The following is a 22,307-nucleotide window of genomic DNA, read 5'->3' on the forward strand; positions in this document are numbered from 1 at the left end:
GCAGTCTTAGAAGTGTACAACACCATTCAATACCAGTTCTAGCTCCAGACTTCAGCAGTGGGTAAATGAGCCCTTTGTGAGGAGAGGGCCCAGCCTATACAAGCACAAAGTCATAAGCCCTGTGAAATGTCCACTTTCTAAAAGAGGCATTTCTACCTTTGTACTGAAAAGCACCACTTATACCAATAGGCAGGATTTTGCACCACTATTACAAACATGTTAACACTACTCCTTTCAGATCAGAAACCACTGCAATCATATCAGGGAATTCCCAATGCGAACGAGAGGAGCAGCACTCCCTGTAGTGGAAAATGAAATAGGGTGCTTGTCACTAACATGACACGCCACATGTCCTACCTTTCACCTACACGGCACCCTGCCCATAGTGCTACCTATGGGTAACAGCGAACTAAAGGAGAATTTCATGCTCGGCAAGTAACTTTCAATGTCAAGTCAATATCGGTAAACTGCAAGCAGGTCCTGCAGTTGGAGGCCAAAGGCAGGTTTGAAAGGCAATTCTGTGGGTGGTGCAAGCAGCGCTGCAGGCCCACTAGTACCATTTAACTTACAGGCCTTGGGTATGTGGAGAGAACACTGCAAGAGAATTACAGGTAAATTAAATCTGCCAAACAGCTGTAGACCAATCACAACTTGCTTAAGGGAGAGAGCACATGCAGTTTAGGCACTCACTGCTATTTGGTGCTAGAGTCCTAAAGCCAACAAATACAGGTCAGGAATAAAAAAAAAAAAAAGAAAAAAAAACAAACAGAAGGAAGGCAAAATGTTAGAGGGAAAATAACTCTGCAAAGAGGACCAAGTCCAATCATCAATTAAATCAAGAAGCCTAGAACTAGCCCTTAGAACACAAACACATGACACTGCAATGGGACTGGTAGTAAATATTTTATTCTAGGTCTTCAACACTGCTGTTCCGCGTGTATGATTACTTCGTTGCTTCCAGAGCCTGACAAACTGAACCAAAGCAAGACAAGCCACAGCAAGAAACACCAGGAACCCGACTGCAAATACAGCTGCTCTGGCCCATCCTGGTATCAAGGGTTCCTCAGAGGTGCTTCGAGAGCCTGAGGAGGAAGAATGCAAAATTGATGTAACATTAGGTAAACTAGATCATGGCTACTTCACTCACTCCATGCACATTGTAATTGAGGAGTACAGATGGTAACTGGTGCAGTAGACACATTCCTTGCTCCACTATAATTCTTGGAGTTGGCTCCATTTACCTAATGCCCACCCCCGTAAGGTTTACTGGATGGGGCAGAACAGCAAGTTCAGACATTCACATTATTGGTGATTAATGTTGGACCATGCACGGCAGTATTTACATCTTGTTCTTCGTGACTAAAAGCATATTTGCAGCACTGCCCAACATGGACACAGAAAGCATCCTTCGAACACCAGTCCTTAATCTGAAGCCATTATACAGTGGAAAGCACTATTAAATGCAGCCCCTCCGCCTCCATGCCTGGTGCCACTTAGTTTCTCCTCCCCAATTACTCTATCCACATACCTGCCATCTCTCCTACTTTGACGACAAAGTAGACAGGGCCCTCGGTCACAATATTCACATCCTTGGTCAACAAATCCTCCACCATTCGCTCTACATAGAAAGAGAAACAAGCAAAGGCTGCTCAGAATTCAAAATTGGGGTCCCCAAAGTAGATAGTACAAGCTAGAGGCAAGGGGACCAACAGTGTGAATCAAGGGGGAAGCAGTTGGCCAATTAACCCAACATCAAACTCCAGCTCCCACCCTGGACACTGCTTAATACAGAACATGCAAGGACCAAGTCTTACTCTTCCTTGATGGGCAGGAAGGAGAGCAGGATCTCTGCGCAGAAGGGACACACACTGAGGCACTGCAGTGGAAGAAGACCTGCAAGAGAAGGTGGGATAAGGACCTGAATACTCCACCAGCATCTATACCAGAAGACAAGTCCTTCTGCTGTGGCAAAAGGAAAGTTATGCAGAACACAAAGTGTAGCCACAAGTCGGCCAAATGAGTTAAAAAAGTGACATGTAAAAGCCTGAGAACTAACCTGGTCCCTCAAATTCTGCTGAGCATCACCAACAAAGGTGAAGGTGCTGACGGCAAAGCGCTGGTAGTGCGATGGAAATTGTAGCTTAGAAAAAGCAGCACTGTTGAACACCTGCGTCCTGTAATTATCTCCAGCATAGGGACATCTGGATGAAAAATGTAACATGGAAGTCAAAACAGACAAATCGAACGGGCAAAATCCATTCCAAACCTAATCCCACACTCACCCTGCCACCAAGATAGGCCACTGTTGCCGCTGCATGCGATTACGGGAAGGGGTGGCCCAGCACTCGTTCAGAACCAGCACCAAGTTGGGGTCCGTTCGCTGCAGAAGCCGAACCTCCACAAATACAGGCTCCTGAAGGACCTTCAGCACCGGATACTCGCTGGTTGTGTAGTAGGAACTGTACATTTGATCTGTGTAGAAATAACTAGGTTAGCACCAATCGCCAGGATAGCGTGGCCAGTTATACGTTCTATTCAGTGATACGCAAGAAAATTGGGTCCTCCATGTAGTAGCAGCTCAAACCTGAGGAGCTTCTCTGGCGATCTTCATCTGCTGCAGCCAGGCTGGAAGATGGAGTTCTGCTCTCATGACCAACTCAATACTACATCAAAGACATCCAACACGCTAATGCACTGGCAAATGATACAACTTTTGACTGGGTATTAAAGCATTGGTAAAGACATCCCAGTTGCTGGGAAAACCTCACACCAGTTCATTAGGCAATTCGTAGGTGAAAACATTAGGACTAGAGACGGATTAATTTCAGGTGGAAAATGTAATTCTTCCTATGTAAAAAAAAAATAAACTACAGACACCGATAATACATTGGGGAGGGGGGGATAGCGAATATCGCTGTTGGTAAATGACTACGGGAGATCCTTTGAGGGAAGACAAAATTATGGGTGCTTAGTTTTATTTTCGTAAGTATGCTTTTCAAGTGTGTACACCAAGGGCAAGTATTGCCACACATTTCTCTACAATATAGTGACGACGAGGAAGTATAAACTAGAAGGGATCTGTATCCCGAGGAAGGCCAGCGACCCTGTTGGGAGGTTGAGAAAGGATAACGGAGAGGTTTCTCCTATACACGATAGGCTTTTAATCCTGCAATGCAGGACCCATAATAAAATGTAGGTGGGTACCCACTTAAAACTCAGCACTAGGGATCCCTCTTGAATAACTTAGGATTCCCACATGCAGCATTATATCCCAAAGATTTTGTATTTAGCATAACTTTGAAAAGCTTTAACCTTCTACTCAGTTTTTCTAACCCGTCTACGAAAAGGCAAACCTAGTCTTTAACATCACTTGGTTAAAGTGTCAAAGCTTTTCAGAAGAGGCCTCAAGCCAATTAAGAATTCAAATACAACCCACTATAGGACCACGATACCCCAACCACCTTCACCTGGTAGGGTCCTAGCATCTATCTGGCTGCTAGAATGTCAGGTAGTGACAACCAGTCAGTGCAAACTCCATGTTTAAGCCCAGAGAGCATTTTGTATAGCAAGGAGCCCAACTGAAGAGAGCTGTTGAGCTCAGCCAGGTATGATTTTAACCTAGGATGGGCAGGAAGGTGAGTGTAAAACATGCATTAACCATCTGGTCGGCTATTCAAGGATACGCTTAATGCCCCGTACCTTTCGCAAGCCTCATCGCCAGGAAGAGGGGTCCAGGGCTGCTCACTGGCAGAGGTGGTGGTAGCGTGAAGACTTCCACTTGCAGTGGGACAAAAGCACCGCTGGTCCTGCTGCTGAAGGTGCAACGCATGGTCAACCTGAGGAGTAAGAGCAGAAGCATCAACAACTAATGCAGCGGGGCAAGAATCAGTACAGAGGGGGCACTGCTTAATTTGAGCAAGTGAGCGGGGGTCCACCAGCACATTTTGGGGATCATCACGCAGATGCAAGCAAAAGGCAAAACAAAAAAAGGGAAGAGTAAAAAGAGGGACAGCGAGAAAGCAGGGACCGGCAAGAGGGAAATAAAGGGGCAGCAGTGTCTGGTAGTGGGTTAAAGAGCCATGAGGTGGATTCGGCAGTGCACAGTCTTATTTGGTGAAACGTTTAAAAGCATAATCGGACCAGAGCTTGGGCTCTAGCTCTCATCCATAATAAGTTCCAAGAGGGCTGTTAAAGGATGATGAAAGCGCAGCCCTTGTCACCTCCACAGATGCAGACTCCAAGCTGGTCACCCATATGGGGGGGGGGGGGGGGGCAAAGTTAGTGGACAGAAACTGCTACAAGGTCCTACCCTGCACCCTCCATTCCACAAGCTTGTGATCCACGGATACAGATAAGTTAGGAAAGAGGGGGGGGGGGGGGGGGGGGAAAAACACACCCCACCCCAGGACAAGTGTGCTTACCACAGAAGCTAGTGAAGGGAGGCTGTAAAGCCCTGTGCATGTATGATTTAGGGAGCATCCATTCCAAACCAGGTACTGGCTGGAGTACAGAACCCTACAGTCATGGGCAGGCACTCTTGCAAGGTCCTTACACTGTAGGACACGTGAATCTCAAGGACTCAAGTCACTATAGTTGGCCAGCAGTGCCTCAATTTATGTTATTAGTGCTCAGAGCCACGAGTTTGTAGGCGGCGCCATGCACAAAACAGCACCAGTCCAAGGACCAGGGGAGGGAAAATAAAAGATGTTTAAAAAAAAAAAAAAAAAAAAAAAAACACAAAAAAAAACCCTGCTTAGCCAGTGCAAAGGCCTGTCAGATCTTGAGATGAGCCCAGAGCCCGCAATGTCAAGAAAGACAAAGTACAAGCTTGAGGTGAATTCAGACTAGAATAAAATCAAAACACTCACATGACCAGGACCGGTCAAACGGCCTCTGGAGGATGGGCAGGCCATGAGCCCCACTAATGTCTTCCCTCAAAAGAAGTTTGTAAGAAACAGATGGCTCCATGTGCACTCAACCCCACATAAGGATTAATAGACTACCAACGGTAGGAGATATTTAGGGGAGCATTGGTCAGTGACCAAGATGCAGATCCAAGTGGGGGATTGGGGGGCTGGGCTTTGTACAGAAAAATGGCCTCCTTCCTAAATTGAGGTGATGTGCCCAAGAAGTCCACCTTTATGGGCTCCAAAAAAAAAAAAAAAAAAAAAAAAAAACAGAGGGTGCGACTTTGAGGACTAGTAATGTCCGCACTAGGACTACTTTATAGTAAAACAGAATCAAGGGCTGCGGTTCCTAGAAAAGGGCTGGAGCCAGTTACTTATGTGCGGTGACCGTTCCACAAACTGGCACCAAGGAGTCCTCAAACACCTCTGGTTCGATAGTGCACTAGTAGGAAGACATGCCATCGCCCTGTACCAGGCTGTTCAGGAAGCCTGTTCAGATAAGCTCTTGCCCCACGTCCAGCAAGGAGTTCAGTACAGGCACAGATTAAGGAGTGAGGTTGTGGCAGAGTAAGGTGAAAACAAGTAAAGGACATGTACATAGAGGGCTAGGTGAGGCCGACCGCTTTCTGACACAAGGATTGGCATTAAACAATTCTTAACCAAGGGTGTCCTACAAGGTCTTGCTCCATTGAAGAGGGAAATATCATGGAAGGACACCTCCCCCCCACTGGATCACTCACACAGACAGGCACCCCCACTTAAATGTGCCCATTTCCCACCCCAAGTACAGTCACCCATCAGAGGCACCTTACCGGAAGGTGCTGTCCCTGGTGATGGAGGCCCCCTTCCAGGTCACCACACTGTTGAGCGCGTCCAGTCTGTTTTCATAAAAAGTGGAGTCACCATCGACCTGTTGACGAGATGCGCAGAGTGAGCAAAACAGTTTACTGAGACCTTGGAGAAGACAGAAGTAACTCAATCAGGAGCCTGGTGCTTCTCGAACTAAAAGGCAGGAAAAGTGAAGTGACTGGAAAGACAGAACAGAGTCTAAAACTGTGCACGATATGCATCGATTATAATCACAACAGGTAAAGCTGTACATATTTTAATGGGCTAGAGAAGTCCAGTAGACTTGGATGTAGAACATGGTCAACACCCTAGAGTTAATAAGTGCTTATTGGGTAGTTCCAGGTGGCCATTCGCCTCCAATACTAGTAGCACCCCCACAATCTTCCACCAATCCCTACGTCAGAGGCGTCTACATCCACACACCTGGGAAACACCACTGCAGGACAAAGGGAACTGGTACAAGATAAAAGCCTCGTTTTGATGCGATTGAAGTCCTGGGCATGCACTGTTCACAGAGAGGAGACGGACGGAGCTCAGGTTCAGAGGTGGCACCACAACGTCTGCAGAGATGGCGATGGTCGCTTGGCCTTCAGCAGTGCACTGGGCAGTCACTAGAGGGATCAAAACAAAAAAGGGGGCCCATTTGATCGTTCTCCATGGCTGAACATTACCATTTTTTACCAGTCAGATTTCCTATGCGTTCTTTCCCCAAACGTAAACATTTCAGAACGATTAATAGGAGAGCCCACGATGAAGCCATTAAGTAGACATGAGGAGCCACAAAAAGCTGAACTTTCCTCAAAAACCCGACAGGACTTCAGTACTACAGGACCTGGTCATGTAGCGCCTCGTACCAAACCAAAGACACCTTACCCTGCCCAGGTCTACAAGATTCCTCCCAGACCAGCTCTCTGTAGCTGCCCAGAGTAACGTCTGGGCACGGTTGGCCTGGCAGATCTACAGAGGTAGTTCTTCGAAGATCAGACTAGTCCAAGATCTTTGGTTGAGTTTACCTTCACACCTCCATGCCATCCTTCATTCATGGGCCTTTCCTTTAAGTCCTCAATTATGGAAGTAAAGGCTGTTATTAGGTATCGTACATCCTAAAGTAAATGCTGCCAAGACGTCCCTTGCAGATTGCATGGGAGACTGACTGTTGCAAACGTTGGCAGCACCAGTGATTGAAGAAGGCACATTGGAAGGTTTGACTGATACAAATATGCCCAATGGTCACCAGTTGAAAAGGTCTCCAGGAGGAGGGAAATTCTCAGACCGTGATAATATCTGCCCACCTCAGCAAAGGATACAACTATTTACAAGTCTCCATTTAACGATGCACCATTACTTACCCACTGCTAGTTTTTGTAGCAGGCATGCAACGACTGAATAGCCTTCATGTGACAGCAGCTAAAACTCATTCTAGTAGGAGGGCCTGTAGACTCAGGCCAAACCACTAACCAAACAATTCAACTCAAACCTGGCTTTCCGAAGTAGCACGGGGTGGAGCCATCGGTCGGGTCATAACAGCAGTCGAGCTCTTGGCAGGCAGTCCGGGTGATGGGCAGACGGCCACAGAGCAGCCGGTCTACTCTGGCGACGGTAGAGCAGACATCAGGACTGGGAGCATCCATGGCTGCAAGGAGAGACGGTTCAAGTTACCACAGCGATGACCGTAGTCCCCTCTGAAGGCGCTTACTGCCAGAGACCACCTCATACTCACCAGGCAAGACTGGGCACTTCAGGCGCTGCTCCAGAGTGACATTCTGTGTCGCAAAGAACTCCGTGATCTCCAGGGTCATCACATACTCTTCATCCTATAGGAGAAGAGGAGAGGAGAGATTGTACGACTCGCATCCTCCCAGGACCAGGTTATGTCCCTGCGCTACTGGGAAGAAAATGCACCCAACTGACAAGCCCCAACGCTTCTGAATAGCCGGTCACCTGTATTTCACCGCCACCGTCATTGCCGAGAGACCTGGGGGCTTGCACTCCACGACGCCAGCATCGGGAGAACACCAGGAAAGCTGCATCCTTCGCGTCGCTGCCCTGGGACTACAATCTCCGGCAGCCTAAGCGGCGGCGCGCTTCCCTGACGACGCAACAGCGCCGGGAGGTGGATACAAACCAGAGAGAGCCCCGCTTCGCGGGACGCGCCGGGCGAAGCCCGGGCCAAGGGCGGGCCCGTTTGTGCCCGTTCGAGACCGTAAGAGGCCGGGACGGGCCTACCCCTTTCCAACAGTGACACCCATCTCCATTTGGAAGGCCAGTGAGTAGCCCATATACAAGGATTGTTGGTAAGTGACTGAGTGCTTGGTTCGGGGAGGTCACTATCTATCATTTGCTGACGTCATGTCTGCCATTCCATTGGCTAGTAATGAAAGCAGTGTGGACAAAAAAAGGCTGACAGGAGGAGCACTAATGGGCACCCTGGACAACTTTTTAGTAAGAGTGTCTTCTGTACTTGCGAAGGACATCGAACTGACAGAAAAAAGGCTATCTCTTGACATTGCTTTCAATAAAAGATCTTCTATGGGTCTGTTAGCTGAAGTCCAGTCACCAGAGTCCTGTCGGACTAAGACCCAAGACTCATTAATTTCCGTGGGTTCCCTAGACGAGGGGATGAGGGGCCTCCCGGATACACCAGGGCCGCTGTCTATTGAGGTCCCGGACAATCTGCCCGTAACAGACAAAATCATAGATGTGGGGACGCCTGTCGGACCTGTGGATGCGTGCTCATCGGGTATTAAGACCCGTCCAAATACCAGGGCAAAATCTAAATTATCCAGGACGGATCAGGCCCCCCAATTGAAACGGCCCCGTCAAAGTAATAAATCTCAGACAATGGGCAAGAAGTCAAAATCTAGTGAATCCCAGAGATCTGATAAATTAATATCCCATGGTTCACTACAAAACACTGGAAATGCCTGTACTCGACGACAATGGGGACACCTGCAATTCCACCGGGGGAAAGAACGTGAGCGAGTTGGACCCCACCTTCTGGTCAAAAATGGAATGTTTGATTAAAAAAAGCTTGTGTCCCTATCGTGACACGCTTTGACTCAATAGACTCTAGACTGACTTGCCTCATCACGGGGCAAGAAAATAGATTTAGCTAGTGACTCAGGCAGAACTCAAATAGAGTCTGGTAAAGGTTGCAAGGGCCCCAATAAGACAACTAGAATAGAGAACCCCACCCCAGTAGGAAAGCAGCCTACACTGACCAACAAAATCCCTGCACCTGTTAATCTGACACATCCCCGGGATAGAAGTTCTGCTTTATGTACTAACAACTCATCAGGGATTGACCCTGCTGAAGAAAACAGTTGTCTTTTACATAGAAAGCCTGCTACTCTGGAGCTACAAAAGGAAGCACTGGCCATAAATACAAAGGGCGACGATGAAGTCATTCCACCACACATTCAGCTCCCCCCACAATCTGCACCATATGTAGTGGTCCTGGTGGGGGTTCCGCCTTTAGGTTGGGGTAAGAGGGAGTCACACCAGGAGCTAAGAAATAAATGTATCCACTGGCTCAACAAGAATCGCCCATTACCAACTCATGTTTCTGCGGAAATTATCTTAACAAGAAGAGTGGGTTGGGTGGGGTATAGACAAAAAGCAGTGGAAGGTGACTGCATTATAATCAATTTTAGGGACCTGAGGATGGCGGACTTCATTTGTAACTGGCTTCATGATGATAAAGCCACCTCAATTTATCCTCTTCCCCTATCTTATTTCTATGTAAATGGAAATGCTGACAGGGGGGGCACACAGCACTCTGGATGGCAAAAAGTGAGGGGTATTGGAGGGAGGATACATTTGAGTAACAGATATGATGCACTATCTGGCCTGGAAGATTGCGATTGACATACAAATAATATGAGGGGCCAGATGGAGGCTAATGTTGCTCCCAATCACATAGAGGTGGGCAAAGCGCAATATATAAAAGCCACTGAAAGATTAGAGGATACCCACCCTCAGAACAAGGTTAATATAGCCCCAAAACAGCCAGAGACAGAGGCCACTCAAGACACAACTGACCTAGAGGGATTAGGGGTCATTGTGCAGGAACCGTCCATTGCCAAATCCCCCCCACAGGTAGCGCACTGGTTTACCCCATGGGGGGTGATTCAGGTCATGGTTATCTGGTCGGGGAGAGACTCCAGGACAACAATAGTATAGTAACTGAATTAACACCGGAAAGGAATAAGGCAGGTGACCCCAAGGACTTTGTACCGACGACTCCCAAACCCAGGAAGGAATGAGGGCATAGAAATGATCTCCTGGAACATCGCGGGGCTGGTTTCCAAATTCCATAACCAGGAGTGGAGACAGTACGTTGGCAAATTTAGTGTGATTTGCCTACAAGAAACCTGGGTAGTGGACCACAATCCCTTCCATCTTGAAGGGTTTAAGTGCTTCTCTGTGCCTGCAAGGAAATCGGCGCTGGGAAGACCTATGGGAGGGTTAATTACATATGTGGATCTACAGCTTGAAGGTACCTGGGTTGACTTGCAATGGTACTCTGTCAATATACAAGCTATTGGATTCGAATCCAGGAACATGAACATTGTTCTTATTAACATTTATAATGCTGTTTCAGGTAATAGGAATAGCTCAATAATTCGTAATTTGGACAACCTATTAAGTATGGAGTTAATGTCGAGAAAGAGCAGTAGCCCCATATGTGATTTTAGCGGGGGATCTAAATTGCCATTTGTGTCCCAATCCAAGATGGGCGGAGGGGGCCTGGACTGGTTGCACAGTAGAAAAAGGACCACATCTTGAACATACCTCCGAGGGATTGGAGTTAAAAAGGGTTTTGAATAGCCATGCGCTCAGGCACACAATAGATTTGATGGGGCCCAAAGCAGGTGATAAAATTATACCAACATTTAAGGGAAGAGGGTCCTGCTCCATTATAGATTACATAGCAGTCTCTATCCCTTTTGGGAACTGGATATGTAAGGCGAGCATAGAATGGAGCATATTTAGTGACCACAACCCCTTAGTTCTGTGGATAAAGAATTGGGCCCCATGTAAAAATAAGGAAAATGGTAACGTAAATAGCATATTGAGGCCCACGGACCAGGGGAGAAGACTTAGATGGGCCCGGGTGGACGGGGATGCCTTCTACAGATCTTTAATGGATGCCGGTAAGGAAACGATTGGGGTTTGTTTAGACCCATCCTTTGAAGGCCCCATGGTGGTCAAAGCATTTGAGGCACTGGCACGCCTCATTGATGGACTACTAAAGTCACCCGCGCCTGGGCAGATGAAATGCTCCCCCAGATGGTTTAATAGAGATTGCTCTAGGGCCCACAAGGATTTGAAAGAAAGTCTAAAAAAGGTCCCTAGAGAAAAGGGGCGTATTGCACAATGTCGGATAGTCTACAAAAAGGCCATTAAGTCAAGGAAGTTGGTCCTCCAATCAGACATGGGAAAATTTACGGGAGGCTGCTGACAGAAAAGATCCTAGAGCATTTTGGGAAATAATTAATAACCCCTGTTTCCAGGATGCGTCTGCACCGGTGATTGCCACTACCATTCTCCCCGAACAATGGTTTGACCATTTTAAATGTTTATATAACCATGCCAATGAGCAGTCAGGGAGGGGTGAGGCCATTTGCCCATGGGTGACAAACGTAGAATTTTCGGTGGATGAACTGGTAGTGGAGATCAAAGGGTTGACACAGAATAAAGCCCCTGGGCTGGACGGTATTCCCCCAGACCTCTACCTAAGTAAAGTTGACCTATGGGCACCTATCCTCACTAGAGTAATAAACACGGCTGTTTCTACAGGCATGCCGAGATCCTGGGCTGCAGCCACGATAGTCCCAATTTTCAAAAAAGGGAAAAAGGATGACCCCCGGGGCTATCGTCCAATTTCTCTAATTGACGTAACAGCTAAAGTTTTGGGGAGAGTTGTCCTGAACCGCCTCCTGGATTGGGCGGAGGATCACCACATAATAACCGACTTGCAATATGGGTTCAGAACAGGAAAGTCAACTAAAGACCAGTGTCTGAATCTTTACCTCCTAACGGCCAAGTATTCCATTGCAAGCAATCAGTCGATTTATATGGGGTTTATGGACCTCTCATCGGCTTTTGACCACGTCAATAGAGAAAAGCTCTGGAACCTAATGATCAAACTAGGGGTAGAAGATGGCCTGGTGGTTATTTTAAGAGCACTCCACTGGAACACCTCTGCTAGAGTACGTTATAACCTAGAGGGTGATACTACAGCTCCCTTTCCCTGCACTAGCGGGGTGCGCCAGGGTTGCATCCTGGCCCCGTTTCTGTTTTCATTATACATAAACGGGCTAGAACTGGCACTTCGTAATTTAAATGTAGATACCCCTAGAGTGGGTGCACGAGCAGTACCGGTGTTATATGCGGACGACGCGGTTCTCTTAGCCAGAACACCGAAAGGCCTCCAGATCTTGCTGGACGGGTTTGTTAGCTTTATGGCCAGTTTAGATCTCTCCGCCAATTTAGCCAAGTCTTACGTACTGGTGGCAGGGTCTAAATCATGTAAAAATGCTTGCTTCAAAATTGGCACACACGTAATGGAACAGGTTAAATCCTTTTCCTATCTGGGTGTTTTATTTGATGGGTTTTTAAATTTTAAACTTTTAATTGAAGGTAGAAGTGCTAAAGTAGTGGCCTCCACGGGGGCTATAATGAGCTATGGACATAGGTTGGGCAGGTGGTCACCTGAACAGGTCATGCATCTGTATGGTTCAGTTTGTTGTCCCAAAATAATTTATGGGGCAGAAGTGTGGGGTTTTGCAAACCCCGCACTAATTCAAACTGAGGAAAACAAATTCTTTAGGAAAATTTTACAAATCCCACAAAGTACGTCAGTCTATATCACACATGCTGAGTTGGGAAGGGTGTACATAGAGGACCTGATTAAAGTTAGACCACTCATGGCCTGGTTGAGAATATGGACCAATAGTGAGGCGGGTCTGAGTAGGCAGATAATTAGTGACTGTATGGGTAGAGACAAGGGGATGGATATCCCATGGCTGAGCTACGTTAAGGGTGCCTTGTCTGGATTAGATTGTAAGAATCTTTTTATTGACCCTACAACAATAACCGCTGCGGATAAAACCCGTATTAAAAAACTTTTGTCAAAGGAGTCTGCCCGTAGAGCCGCCTCAGAAGAAAGTAAGCCTACTGTTTGCACTTTCAATCTAGTTAAATCAGTAGTAGGTATGGAACCCTACCTTGCTTTGCTATATAATGCACAAGACAGATTTTTAATTACCCGTTTTAGGCTCAACCTTTTACATCATCTTTTGGCTGACCCATCTGGCTTTACGGCCACAGTTGAGCAGAAGGGTACCTGCGGCTGCGACAATAGGTCTCCGCAGGATACCCTTCATTTTGTACTTCTTTGCCCTTTTTATTCAGTGCCCAGACGTCGTTTTTTAGTAAGGATTTTAAAACAAATGAATTTTAGACATGCAAAGGTTGCTCTCTTACATTTACAAAAGGCTGGGAATCCATTGACGTTGGCTTGTATTATGAATTTTATTAGAGTTGCACTAAGATTGAGACGCACAAGAGGGTTACTTTGAACATTTTGATGTAAATGGCCCCCCTTTTTTGTCAGTACAAAATGAATTGTATTGTAATGTTTTTAACTGTACCATTGTACTTTTATGATATTTTCTAAATATCGAATAAAGGATTTTGATGATAAGCCCCAGTCAGGGCAAAACTGGTCTGTGTGCTTGTTTTCCAGTTCAGGCTGGACTGTTTGTGTGGCAGAGGCAAGATTGATTTGCCCATGGCTCGGTCCAAACCGAGGTGGAATGGTGTGCAATAACAGAATGCAATTACAAGTGGCTGGGATAAAGTCAAGCACTCCAGCCATCATTTGTGTACACTTCTTTTAAAAGTCAATCCCTGCTGCCTCCCCCGTGATGGAAAGGTCAGTCTATGCCCCCAGTGAGTCAGACTCCCCCACCCAGGAAGATGAAAATAATGAATTGTGAGACCAAAGCCGATCACCCCCCCCTAGCATGCTGGTAGCAGTGGCGCACTCTTTAGTTTACAAAGCTCCTCACCTGCTCACTCACGTAGCACCCTGTGTAGTCCGCGCCAATGACTAGAGAGTCATCTGGTCTCCGACCAACCCAAGTCCCGCAGTCAGTGTCGTTCTGGAGAGCATGAGAGAGCCCGGCCGGATCTGGACATAAGGGAACAAAGAACAGTGAGCAGGTACCGCCCTTCAAACCATCAGATGCCACCACAGCCTCTGTCCAATCACTATTACCAGCTTAAAAACAAAGCAACTTCACCACGAGGCCCACAGAAGCAACTCCAATCAACATGAAGCCACAGAATCCCACGACAGACGATCTCAGCAAGAGCCACTGCCGTGTAAAAGCAGCAGTAGGACGCACCCTAGGGGTGAGCTTTAGCCAGCCGGACTTCCCTGGGACAGCAACAGACGGGAGGACCCAGAGCTTCATCCCTCCTCCCCCCTTGACGAAAAATAACATACAGGCCTGCTGTGAGCGCGAGACAGCCTATTGTGACATTCCTCTGGATTAGGTCAATTTACAGTGAACACATCCATTGTGAACCCCCCCTCTCCCCAAAGTATTGAATGAGAACAGCCATAACGAGGTTGTAAGACATTCACACAAATGCAACACCTTCGCAATACATCTGCCAAATGCAGCATTCTGGGACTTGTAGGCAGTTATAAGGTGCAATGTAAAACCAGCATTTTCGACGTGTGATCTAGGAGCAGCCAACAGATGTGGCGCTGCTTTACATCTTTGTAGCGATATCGCCAACACACCAATTTCTCACAAAGCGAACACTTGATTACCAAGGAACCTAACGTGATCTATATATATATATAAATAAATAAATAAATAAACACACCCACCTAAGACTTCAAACTCAGAGGATGCACAGTTCCACCTACCCTCCTAGTGCCTCACTACACTCAAACCCCCTTCCCCCGCCAAACTCCAATTCTCCTCCTTACCTCTCACAGACACAGTGAAGGAGACGTTGATCGCAGGCGGCGGAAGCACAAACTGAAATCCGCGGGGGCCGCAGGTCAAAGAGGAAGACTTTTCATCGAGCACTACTTCCCGCGCTGCCACCTCAGCACCAAAAGCAAGTCGAAGACTGTACAAAACCAGTAGCAAAACCAGTAGCAACACCCCGCATGCACTCCCAGTCGCCATCTTAACCTGAAAACCCTGACCCAAGTACCACAGGGTGTGACCTTATACCCTGAGACCTCAGGTCCACCAATCCCCGAGCACACGAGGAGGGCTCATCGGAGCACCCTGTCAATCAAGTCGGCCACAATAATAACCTGATACCCATTGCTTGCCAATCAGACATGCTGCAATCTCAGGTAAAAGTCACACTATATTAGCACATGGCAATACTAAAGCATAACATTTATACTCCGGTACCCCCTTCCCCTAATTCTATCTTTAGACATCTCAAGCAAGTGCTTGAATAGCTCAGCCAGTCCAGATATTTCGTTTGGCATTCCTCGTTTTATAATGGTATAAGGAGAACTGCAAGCCCCAGAATGCAGAGCAAGAATGTGTGCCGGACGACCTACTCGGGTACGAACCAGGGGGTCGTGAGAGACCTGCTCTCACTGGTTCTAACTACGCTGCAAATGCGATCCTGGTACCCTAAAGCTGAAAGTTATCCCATATCAAAGAGCCTGGCAGTGCAGATTTTTACCTCTTATTGCGTTGTATTCCGACACATTTTTTTAATGGATTTACGAGCAAAGTAAAAGTACAGGCAAAGGGCAGCGTGAACTCTCTGGTGTAGGTCCATGCGTGCACCTCTGTTGGTAAACATGTCTCGTGGCCGGCAGGCTGCTGCTTCAGGCGAGATTGTCAGGGGGTGTCCAGTGAATTCTGGGGCTTATATTTTCAGGGTGTTTGTAACAATCTTGCTGTAAGGAGCACTGCGCACTATGAGAAACAATGAGACAACACAACTGAATGTTATATTTCAGTCAGAAAGGTTACCTGGATTATTTGCAAACAACTCCATGGACCAGATGAACTACCATGTACTCTATTGATGTTTATGTTTTTGCATTTATTGGTAATTCGTAGGCATATGATGGCGGGGCTTAGAATATGTGCTGGTGCCGGGGCATTTTAAACTAAGTGTGGGGATTTGATAGCTGTGCCTGGGAATCTGAGGCACTATTTGGGCATTTAAAGATATGTCCGGACCTAGGATAATTGTGGATACTTGAAGAAGTGCCTGGTCATCTGGGTGTTGCCAATGTGCCAATGTATTTGGGCATGTGATGTGCAGGGCTCTGTGTCCCTGGCCCACTCACCGTGAGTCATCCTGCTCTTAGTTTCATCCTTCTGGTCAACCTGGTAAGTTTCCTTCAGAAACTTGTTTCTTTAATTGCATGATGGAACCCGGCATGTTTTTATATATTCTTCCATAATAGAGCCCCACACCTGTTGACAGGTAAAAGCGTCCACCCAAAGCGAAACCCTTATCAGCATGAGCAAGGGTTGCTTTCATGACTAGCCCGTGGCACAAATAACAGTTGGTGGCTGCTGATGCCTTGTTGTGGGTCACAGACTTTCTTACCTCCAACTTACACATGGGTAGAAACTCACCAACCACCACCCACATCCAGGTACAACCTCTGTGAGCTGAACTCAGATGTTGGACCTGAGGAACTTCGATTTTCGATCGTGATCGAATCGACCCGCCATTTTGTGCTCCGCCGCCATTTTATGTTGCCATCACTTGCTGCAGATCGGCGCATATAAATTCTCCCTACTTCCACGGACAGAGTAAATCCACAGTCGCACGCACATACACTCATCATACGCTAGGGCCCATCACACTAACATTCATAACTATTACTCTATCCACACTGTATATATGTGTGAAACCTATACCAATCTGCATCCAGTGCGAGGTCAATGTGACCATAAAGTTATGTCTTGAGTCATGATTTAAAACACAGGAAATACATTCGGAACTCAATAAATGACAAAGAAATGACCACCCGACACTAATATTCAAACAAAGGTTATCTTTTATCTAAATTAGTTCAAATGAAAGTCAATCAATAGCAAAATCATTATTCTCATAGTTACCTATTCTAGCTAAATGGGTCAGGACAGGTCTCTCAGTATAGTCTCTCGAGTCGCCGTCCTCTCGATCAGCATCGATCCTCACGAGCATAGGTTCAGGAAGAAGTGGCCTTAGACCCTCTCTAGTCTAACATTATTTATAGTGAAACTAACGAAATAAAAGTAACAAACAAACTCTAAACGTCAGTTGAGCCGCTGAGCAGAGCGAGCAGGAAAGGATGTATACTCGCAACATTTGGAAAACCTCCGCTCACAAAAATCACAAAAATAAAAACACGGAAGAAGGAAACTCAAGCTAGGAAACGATACATTCATGAATGCTTTTCCTCGGAACCATAGCGAAGCCACCGCAAGTTTATCAGAGTTCATTGTGGCTTTATTCTTCTCCAAGGGCAATTGGCAGCAAGCCTGGAGCTGCTGTCCTCACGGAAACTTTTAATTCAGCCAGAAGCCATGGTCAGGTGGTTTTCAACCATGTTCAGCAAGGCCTCTCGTCACATTTCAATCACTCGAGTGCAGGCTGTAAATAGCGGCCATCTTGGTTTAGGCCAAAACGGACCATCTTAATTAGAAGAAACACAAAACAACGTTACCACATCATAATGATTATACAGTGTTAATCCCCACTAATACCCTTATGTGTATGTAATTACCTAGCCATCTGTGACACAAAGAAGCATTAAAGCACGTTATTTTTAAAGCGCAAACACGAAACAAATAGCACTTTAACAACACTTATTTAATTAATTTGCACACCAACTTAGTTCACCTATTCATTAGGCAACATAAAAGCATTCCCACGTATACTTCTTTTATTAGTAATGTTGATTAGTCAAGACTTTTAACAAAGTTAGTAATTAATGATTATAAATCAGTAATTTTAATCATAACATAAAAACAAACTGGAGCTTAAATCTCAATAAATTTTCAATAGAAAACTCTGCTCCAGCAATCCCCCCTTTGGTGATATATTATCACCACAAAAACCAACCCAAAAAAAAAATTTAGTCCCAATTTTTAGGAGAAATTGAAATGTATTTTCACAACACTACACACCAGACTCTCTCTCATCATCCCTTTTCGACTCTAAGTAAACACTCTCCCTCAATTCCTCTAATTCTATTTCTTGTGGGTCTCTTTTTGACCTCTTTTGTTTCTTTTCAGTATTTCCTCTAATTATTCTCTTTTTCCCTCCCCTCCCCTGTTTTTACAACACAAACACCCCAATCTTAGTATCAATAAAGCAACAATTACACATGTCAATGGAAATAATATTTTACCAATAATGGTACTACCTATCTTAGCAATAAAACTCTTAACAGCAACTATCTTATTAGCTATTTTAGTCCAGATACTTTCAGCTTCCAGTGGTACTAATTCTTCATGTAAATCAGTAATATTTTTGATATAGACCTTTAGATCTTTGCTTTCATCAGGAATGTAGGTGCAACAATGTTGAACTTTCAGCATTCCACAGACTCCACCCTCCTTGGCCAATAGAATATCAAGGGCAAGTCGATTTTGCATAGACATGGCACGTACGGCAATCATCTCCGTATTTACCAAAAGAAACCCTCCAGCGGTACTTGTCGATAAGCGATCCACCACTGTTGACAGTTTCCGAATTCCATATGCATTTAAAGAAATTCCCACTGCAGGAATTAAAGCTCCAAAAATATCACCTACAATTTCTGACCAAGTTTCTCTCTTAAAACGTGTTAGTAGATTAATGTGTTCTACATCTTCTATCCTATCTATATGAAAAATCTTTGGAAAGACCAGGCCAACATAACACGTGCCATACCAATGGTCAGGCAACCTGTAATAAGCCTTGTTCCCACAAATATAATACACTCCCGGGAAAACTGGATCTTCTCGTCCCTTGAAACCCCATCCTGTTGCAATGAATTATTTCAAACAGCTAATTTAGACTTTCTTCTTTTCACTTTTCTCCAAGTGACTCCTTTAGTTCACTCAATTTGGATTTTCATCACTTTTCACTTCTTCTTCAGCAACATCAAATTGTATCAAATCCTCAACAACATCTTGAGCATCCGACTCTTCTCCAATGTCAGTCAGGATAACTTTCAGGATTCCAACAGTTTTCTCCTCAACCACTTCTCGTACGGTACCCTCTGGATTTCCTTGACTTTCTGCCTCTTCACCTTCAGACAGTGCCACGTACGTCCATTCCGGTGACCTATACTTCTGGTTAGGTTTTCTGATTCTCTTGATCTCTTCCGGTTCCTTTGTGACCTTCAGTTTATCACTCTTTGCTTGATTCTGACTAGACACCTCGTTCACCTGTTCAGCTTTCGATGAACCTGCTCGTGTCAGTCTGTACCTTAGCCTCTTTATCCTGTTAGGCCAAAGATCTCCTCTTACAACCCTCTTCGGTCTCACTTCTTTATTATTTCTTTCTCCAATCCAAGTTCTCTTTCTCAGAACTCGACCCTCTGATTTCTCATTCTCACTCTCATCTGATTCTGTTTCATTTGCCTCTTGTCCATGAACAATTTTCTTCTGCTCCACAGTCTTCTCCATCACCGATTGAGATTTCCCTATTTCTGTCCCTCCTCGGGTCTCCGACACACAATCTTCTTGCTGTCTACTTGTCCCTTCACCTAGCTTATCAGGAATGTTCCCTACACCTCCTCGGGGGTCATCCGCAATCTGTCCCTCTCTATCTTCTTCTGACCCTACTTCTTCAGGAGTAATCTCAGGTGGATTTTCAACCTCTTCACCTGATTCAGGTGTAGTCACTGTGGAATTGCTCTTCTCTCTTCTTTCTTCTCCACTGCTTGTTGGAACTTCAGGCACTCTTACAGAATCCGATCTCTCCTCTGAGACTCTCAATGTTTCTCTTGAAGCCTCTCTCGGAAAGAAAAAAGAATCACCTGACTCTCTTTCTCCTTCCCCCCTTTCAGGATTCTTTTTTCTTCTCACTGGTTCAGTTTCTGCATCATCACTGGAATCTGACTCTTCAAAATACTCTTTACCAGTCCCATCCTTTGGATTCGGAACTCTCAGAGTATGACTCGCATGAACCCAGTTCTAAACACCAGCACACTTCACTGCAGTTGTCGTAGTCAGAATAACTTGTCTTGGCCTTCCCCACCTTGGAACCAAGCAATTTCTTCTTCTGTGTACTTTAATCCTCACCCAGTCCCCTGGACTCAGATCATGGGCCTGCTTCTTTTCAAGTGTTGTAGCGTCTTCTCCAACCTGGTGAAACACAGAATGAACTGCGTCAGCCAGGCCTTTACAGTAATCCAAAATCATGTCATCAGTTATTGTCATCAACTTGTTGACAGGCACGAATGCATGTCTCATCGCACGTCCCATCAATATTTCATGTGGACTCAACCCTGTGGTTCTATCTGGAGTAGACCTAATAGTCATTAGCACTAGAGGCAAGACATCAGGCCATTTCATTCCAGTGGCTAAACACATCTTACCAATACGGTTTTTGATTGTGCCATTCATCTGTTCAACGACACCAGAAGCCTCTGGTCTGTATGCACAATGTAGCTTCTGCTGTATGCTCAATGCTTCACAAATTAAACCCATGAGCTCATTGTAGAAGTGTCCACCTCTGTCTGACTCAATTGTCACTGGGAACCCGTACCTAGGAATCAACTCTCTTAACAGTAACTTTGCCACTGTTATTCCATCATTTCTCCTAGTCGGATAGGCCTCCACCCATCTTGAGAACAAACAGACTACCACTAGAACATACCTCAATCTATTTACTTGGGGCATTTCAATGAAATCTATTTGCATTCTGGTAAAAGGACCTCCTTCTCTGCCTATTGTTCCTAGGCTCACCACTGTCTTTTTACCAGTATTGAACTGCTGACAAATCAAACATCTTTGACAGATGCTTTCCGCAATCAGCCTGAACTTTGCATTGTACCAGGTTTGTTTGAAGGACCTAATCATCGCGTCCCTCCCCAGATTTCCCTGGCCATGATACATTCTTGCCATTGTTGATAACATGGAATTAGGCATGACTGGTCTACCATCTCTATAGATCCAAACATGATCTGTCTCTCTTGGGGCACAACCTGCCTTAATCCAATCTCTCATTTCCTCATCTCCTGCCTCATCCTGCAACTGTTTCACTTCATCCCACGTTTCTAGGACATTAGTAAACATCACAGAACAAAAAGACATCTCCCTTTCTCGTCCCCTGTTAATCGAATGATTGTTCTTTGCACAATACTGTGCTATGTCATTTGCAAAACGATTACCAAGAGTAACAAAATCATCTCCTTGTCCATGAGCAGCACATTTTACAATTGATAGTTCTTTAGGCAGCTGTATCGCCTCAAGCAACTTCCCAATCACTTCAGCATTCTTTATTGGAGTCCCACTCGATGTCAAGAAACCTCTCTGTAGCCAAAGTTGGCCAAAATCATGAACCACTCCAAATCCATACTGACTATCAGTCATCACAGTCACTCTCAGATTCTTCCCAATCTTGCAAGCTTTCGTCAATGCCACCAATTCAGCCACTTGAGCAGATCTCACTCCTTTCAAAGGCGAGGATTCCATAACTTCTGAAACCTTGCACAACGCGTATGCTGCACTCAGCACACCATCATCAGTTCTCAGACATGATCCATCCACAAACAACACATGATCACTCTCAGGTAATGGCAAATCTCTTATATCTGGTCTTGGCTTTGTGCAGTAATCAAGCACATCCAAACAATCATGATCAACATCATCTCCCACATTCACATTGTCAGCATCTGGCAACAGAGTTGCTGGATTCACATTCACACATCTCTCAAGAGTCACATTTGATGCTCCCAGAATGATTTTCTCATATTTAGTCAGTCGACTGTGTGACATATACTGAGTTCTGCTTCTTGTCAAAAGAATCGCCACATCATGAGGTACGAATACCCTTACAGGATATCCCATTATTATACCTTCACTCTGTTCCAAGCTTCTGCATGTAGCAGCTACTGCTTTCAGACAACCTGGCAAACCCACAGCTACGGGGTCAAGTGTCGATGAGAAGTATGCAATTGGCCTTCTCAGTTGTCCATGCTTCTGAATTAACACTGAAAGCGCACATCCATTTCTCTCACTGCAATACAACTCAAACTCTTTCTCATAGTCTGGCATTCCCAAAGCAGGGGCTTCACACATTCTGCTCTTCAACTCCTCAAATGCTGCCATTTGTTCCCCATCCAATTCCAATGGGTCTCTCACCTCACTTTTAGTCAATTTAATCAGTGGCTTTGCTATCAGGGAGAAATTACTTATCCACTGACGACAATAACCCACCATCCCCAGAAACATCCTCACTTCTCTCTGGGTCATCGGGGCTCTCATTCCTCTGATAATTTTGATCCTGTCATCGGTCACCTTTCTCAGACCCTTTTCAATATTGTGTCCA

The 22,307-nt window shown here is 45.6% G+C and overlaps 1 protein-coding gene across 1 annotated transcript; it reads right to left on the bottom strand.

The window, feature by feature from the left end:
- Positions 1-884: 884 nt before the first annotated feature.
- On the bottom strand, positions 885-15,002 carry LOC146801819 (zona pellucida sperm-binding protein 4-like). Its single transcript, XM_085621316.1, has 12 exons — positions 14,770-15,002; positions 13,835-13,956; positions 7,477-7,570; positions 7,234-7,389; positions 6,180-6,367; positions 5,720-5,817; positions 3,700-3,836; positions 2,283-2,472; positions 2,057-2,201; positions 1,815-1,893; positions 1,529-1,618; positions 885-1,082 (listed from the first exon to the last, which is right to left on the bottom strand). The coding sequence occupies exons 1-12, from the start codon at positions 14,972-14,974 to the stop codon at positions 910-912; spliced, it is 1,677 nt and encodes a 558-aa protein (XP_085477442.1). The 5' UTR covers positions 14,975-15,002; the 3' UTR covers positions 885-909.
- Positions 15,003-22,307: the final 7,305 nt, after the last annotated feature.

The sequence above is a fragment of the Triturus cristatus genome, chromosome 8 (assembly GCF_964204655.1).
Source record: "Triturus cristatus chromosome 8, aTriCri1.1, whole genome shotgun sequence".
Classification (NCBI taxonomy): domain Eukaryota; kingdom Metazoa; phylum Chordata; class Amphibia; order Caudata; family Salamandridae; genus Triturus; species Triturus cristatus.

What these genes read in the sequence shown, in the direction of transcription:
- LOC146801819 (XM_085621316.1), bottom strand. Translation starts at nt 14,974, where the DNA reads ATGGCGACTGGGAGTGCATGCGGGGTGTTGCTACTGGTTTTGCTACTG. An exon ending in CTTCACTGTGTCTGTGAGAG is followed by an intron (nt 13,957 to 14,769) that starts GTAAGGAGGAGA and finishes CCTTATGTCCAG; the next exon opens with ATCCGGCCGGGCTCTCTCAT. An exon ending in GGCGATGAGGCTTGCGAAAG is followed by an intron (nt 2,473 to 3,699) that starts GTACGGGGCATT and finishes ATTTCTACACAG; the next exon opens with ATCAAATGTACAGTTCCTAC.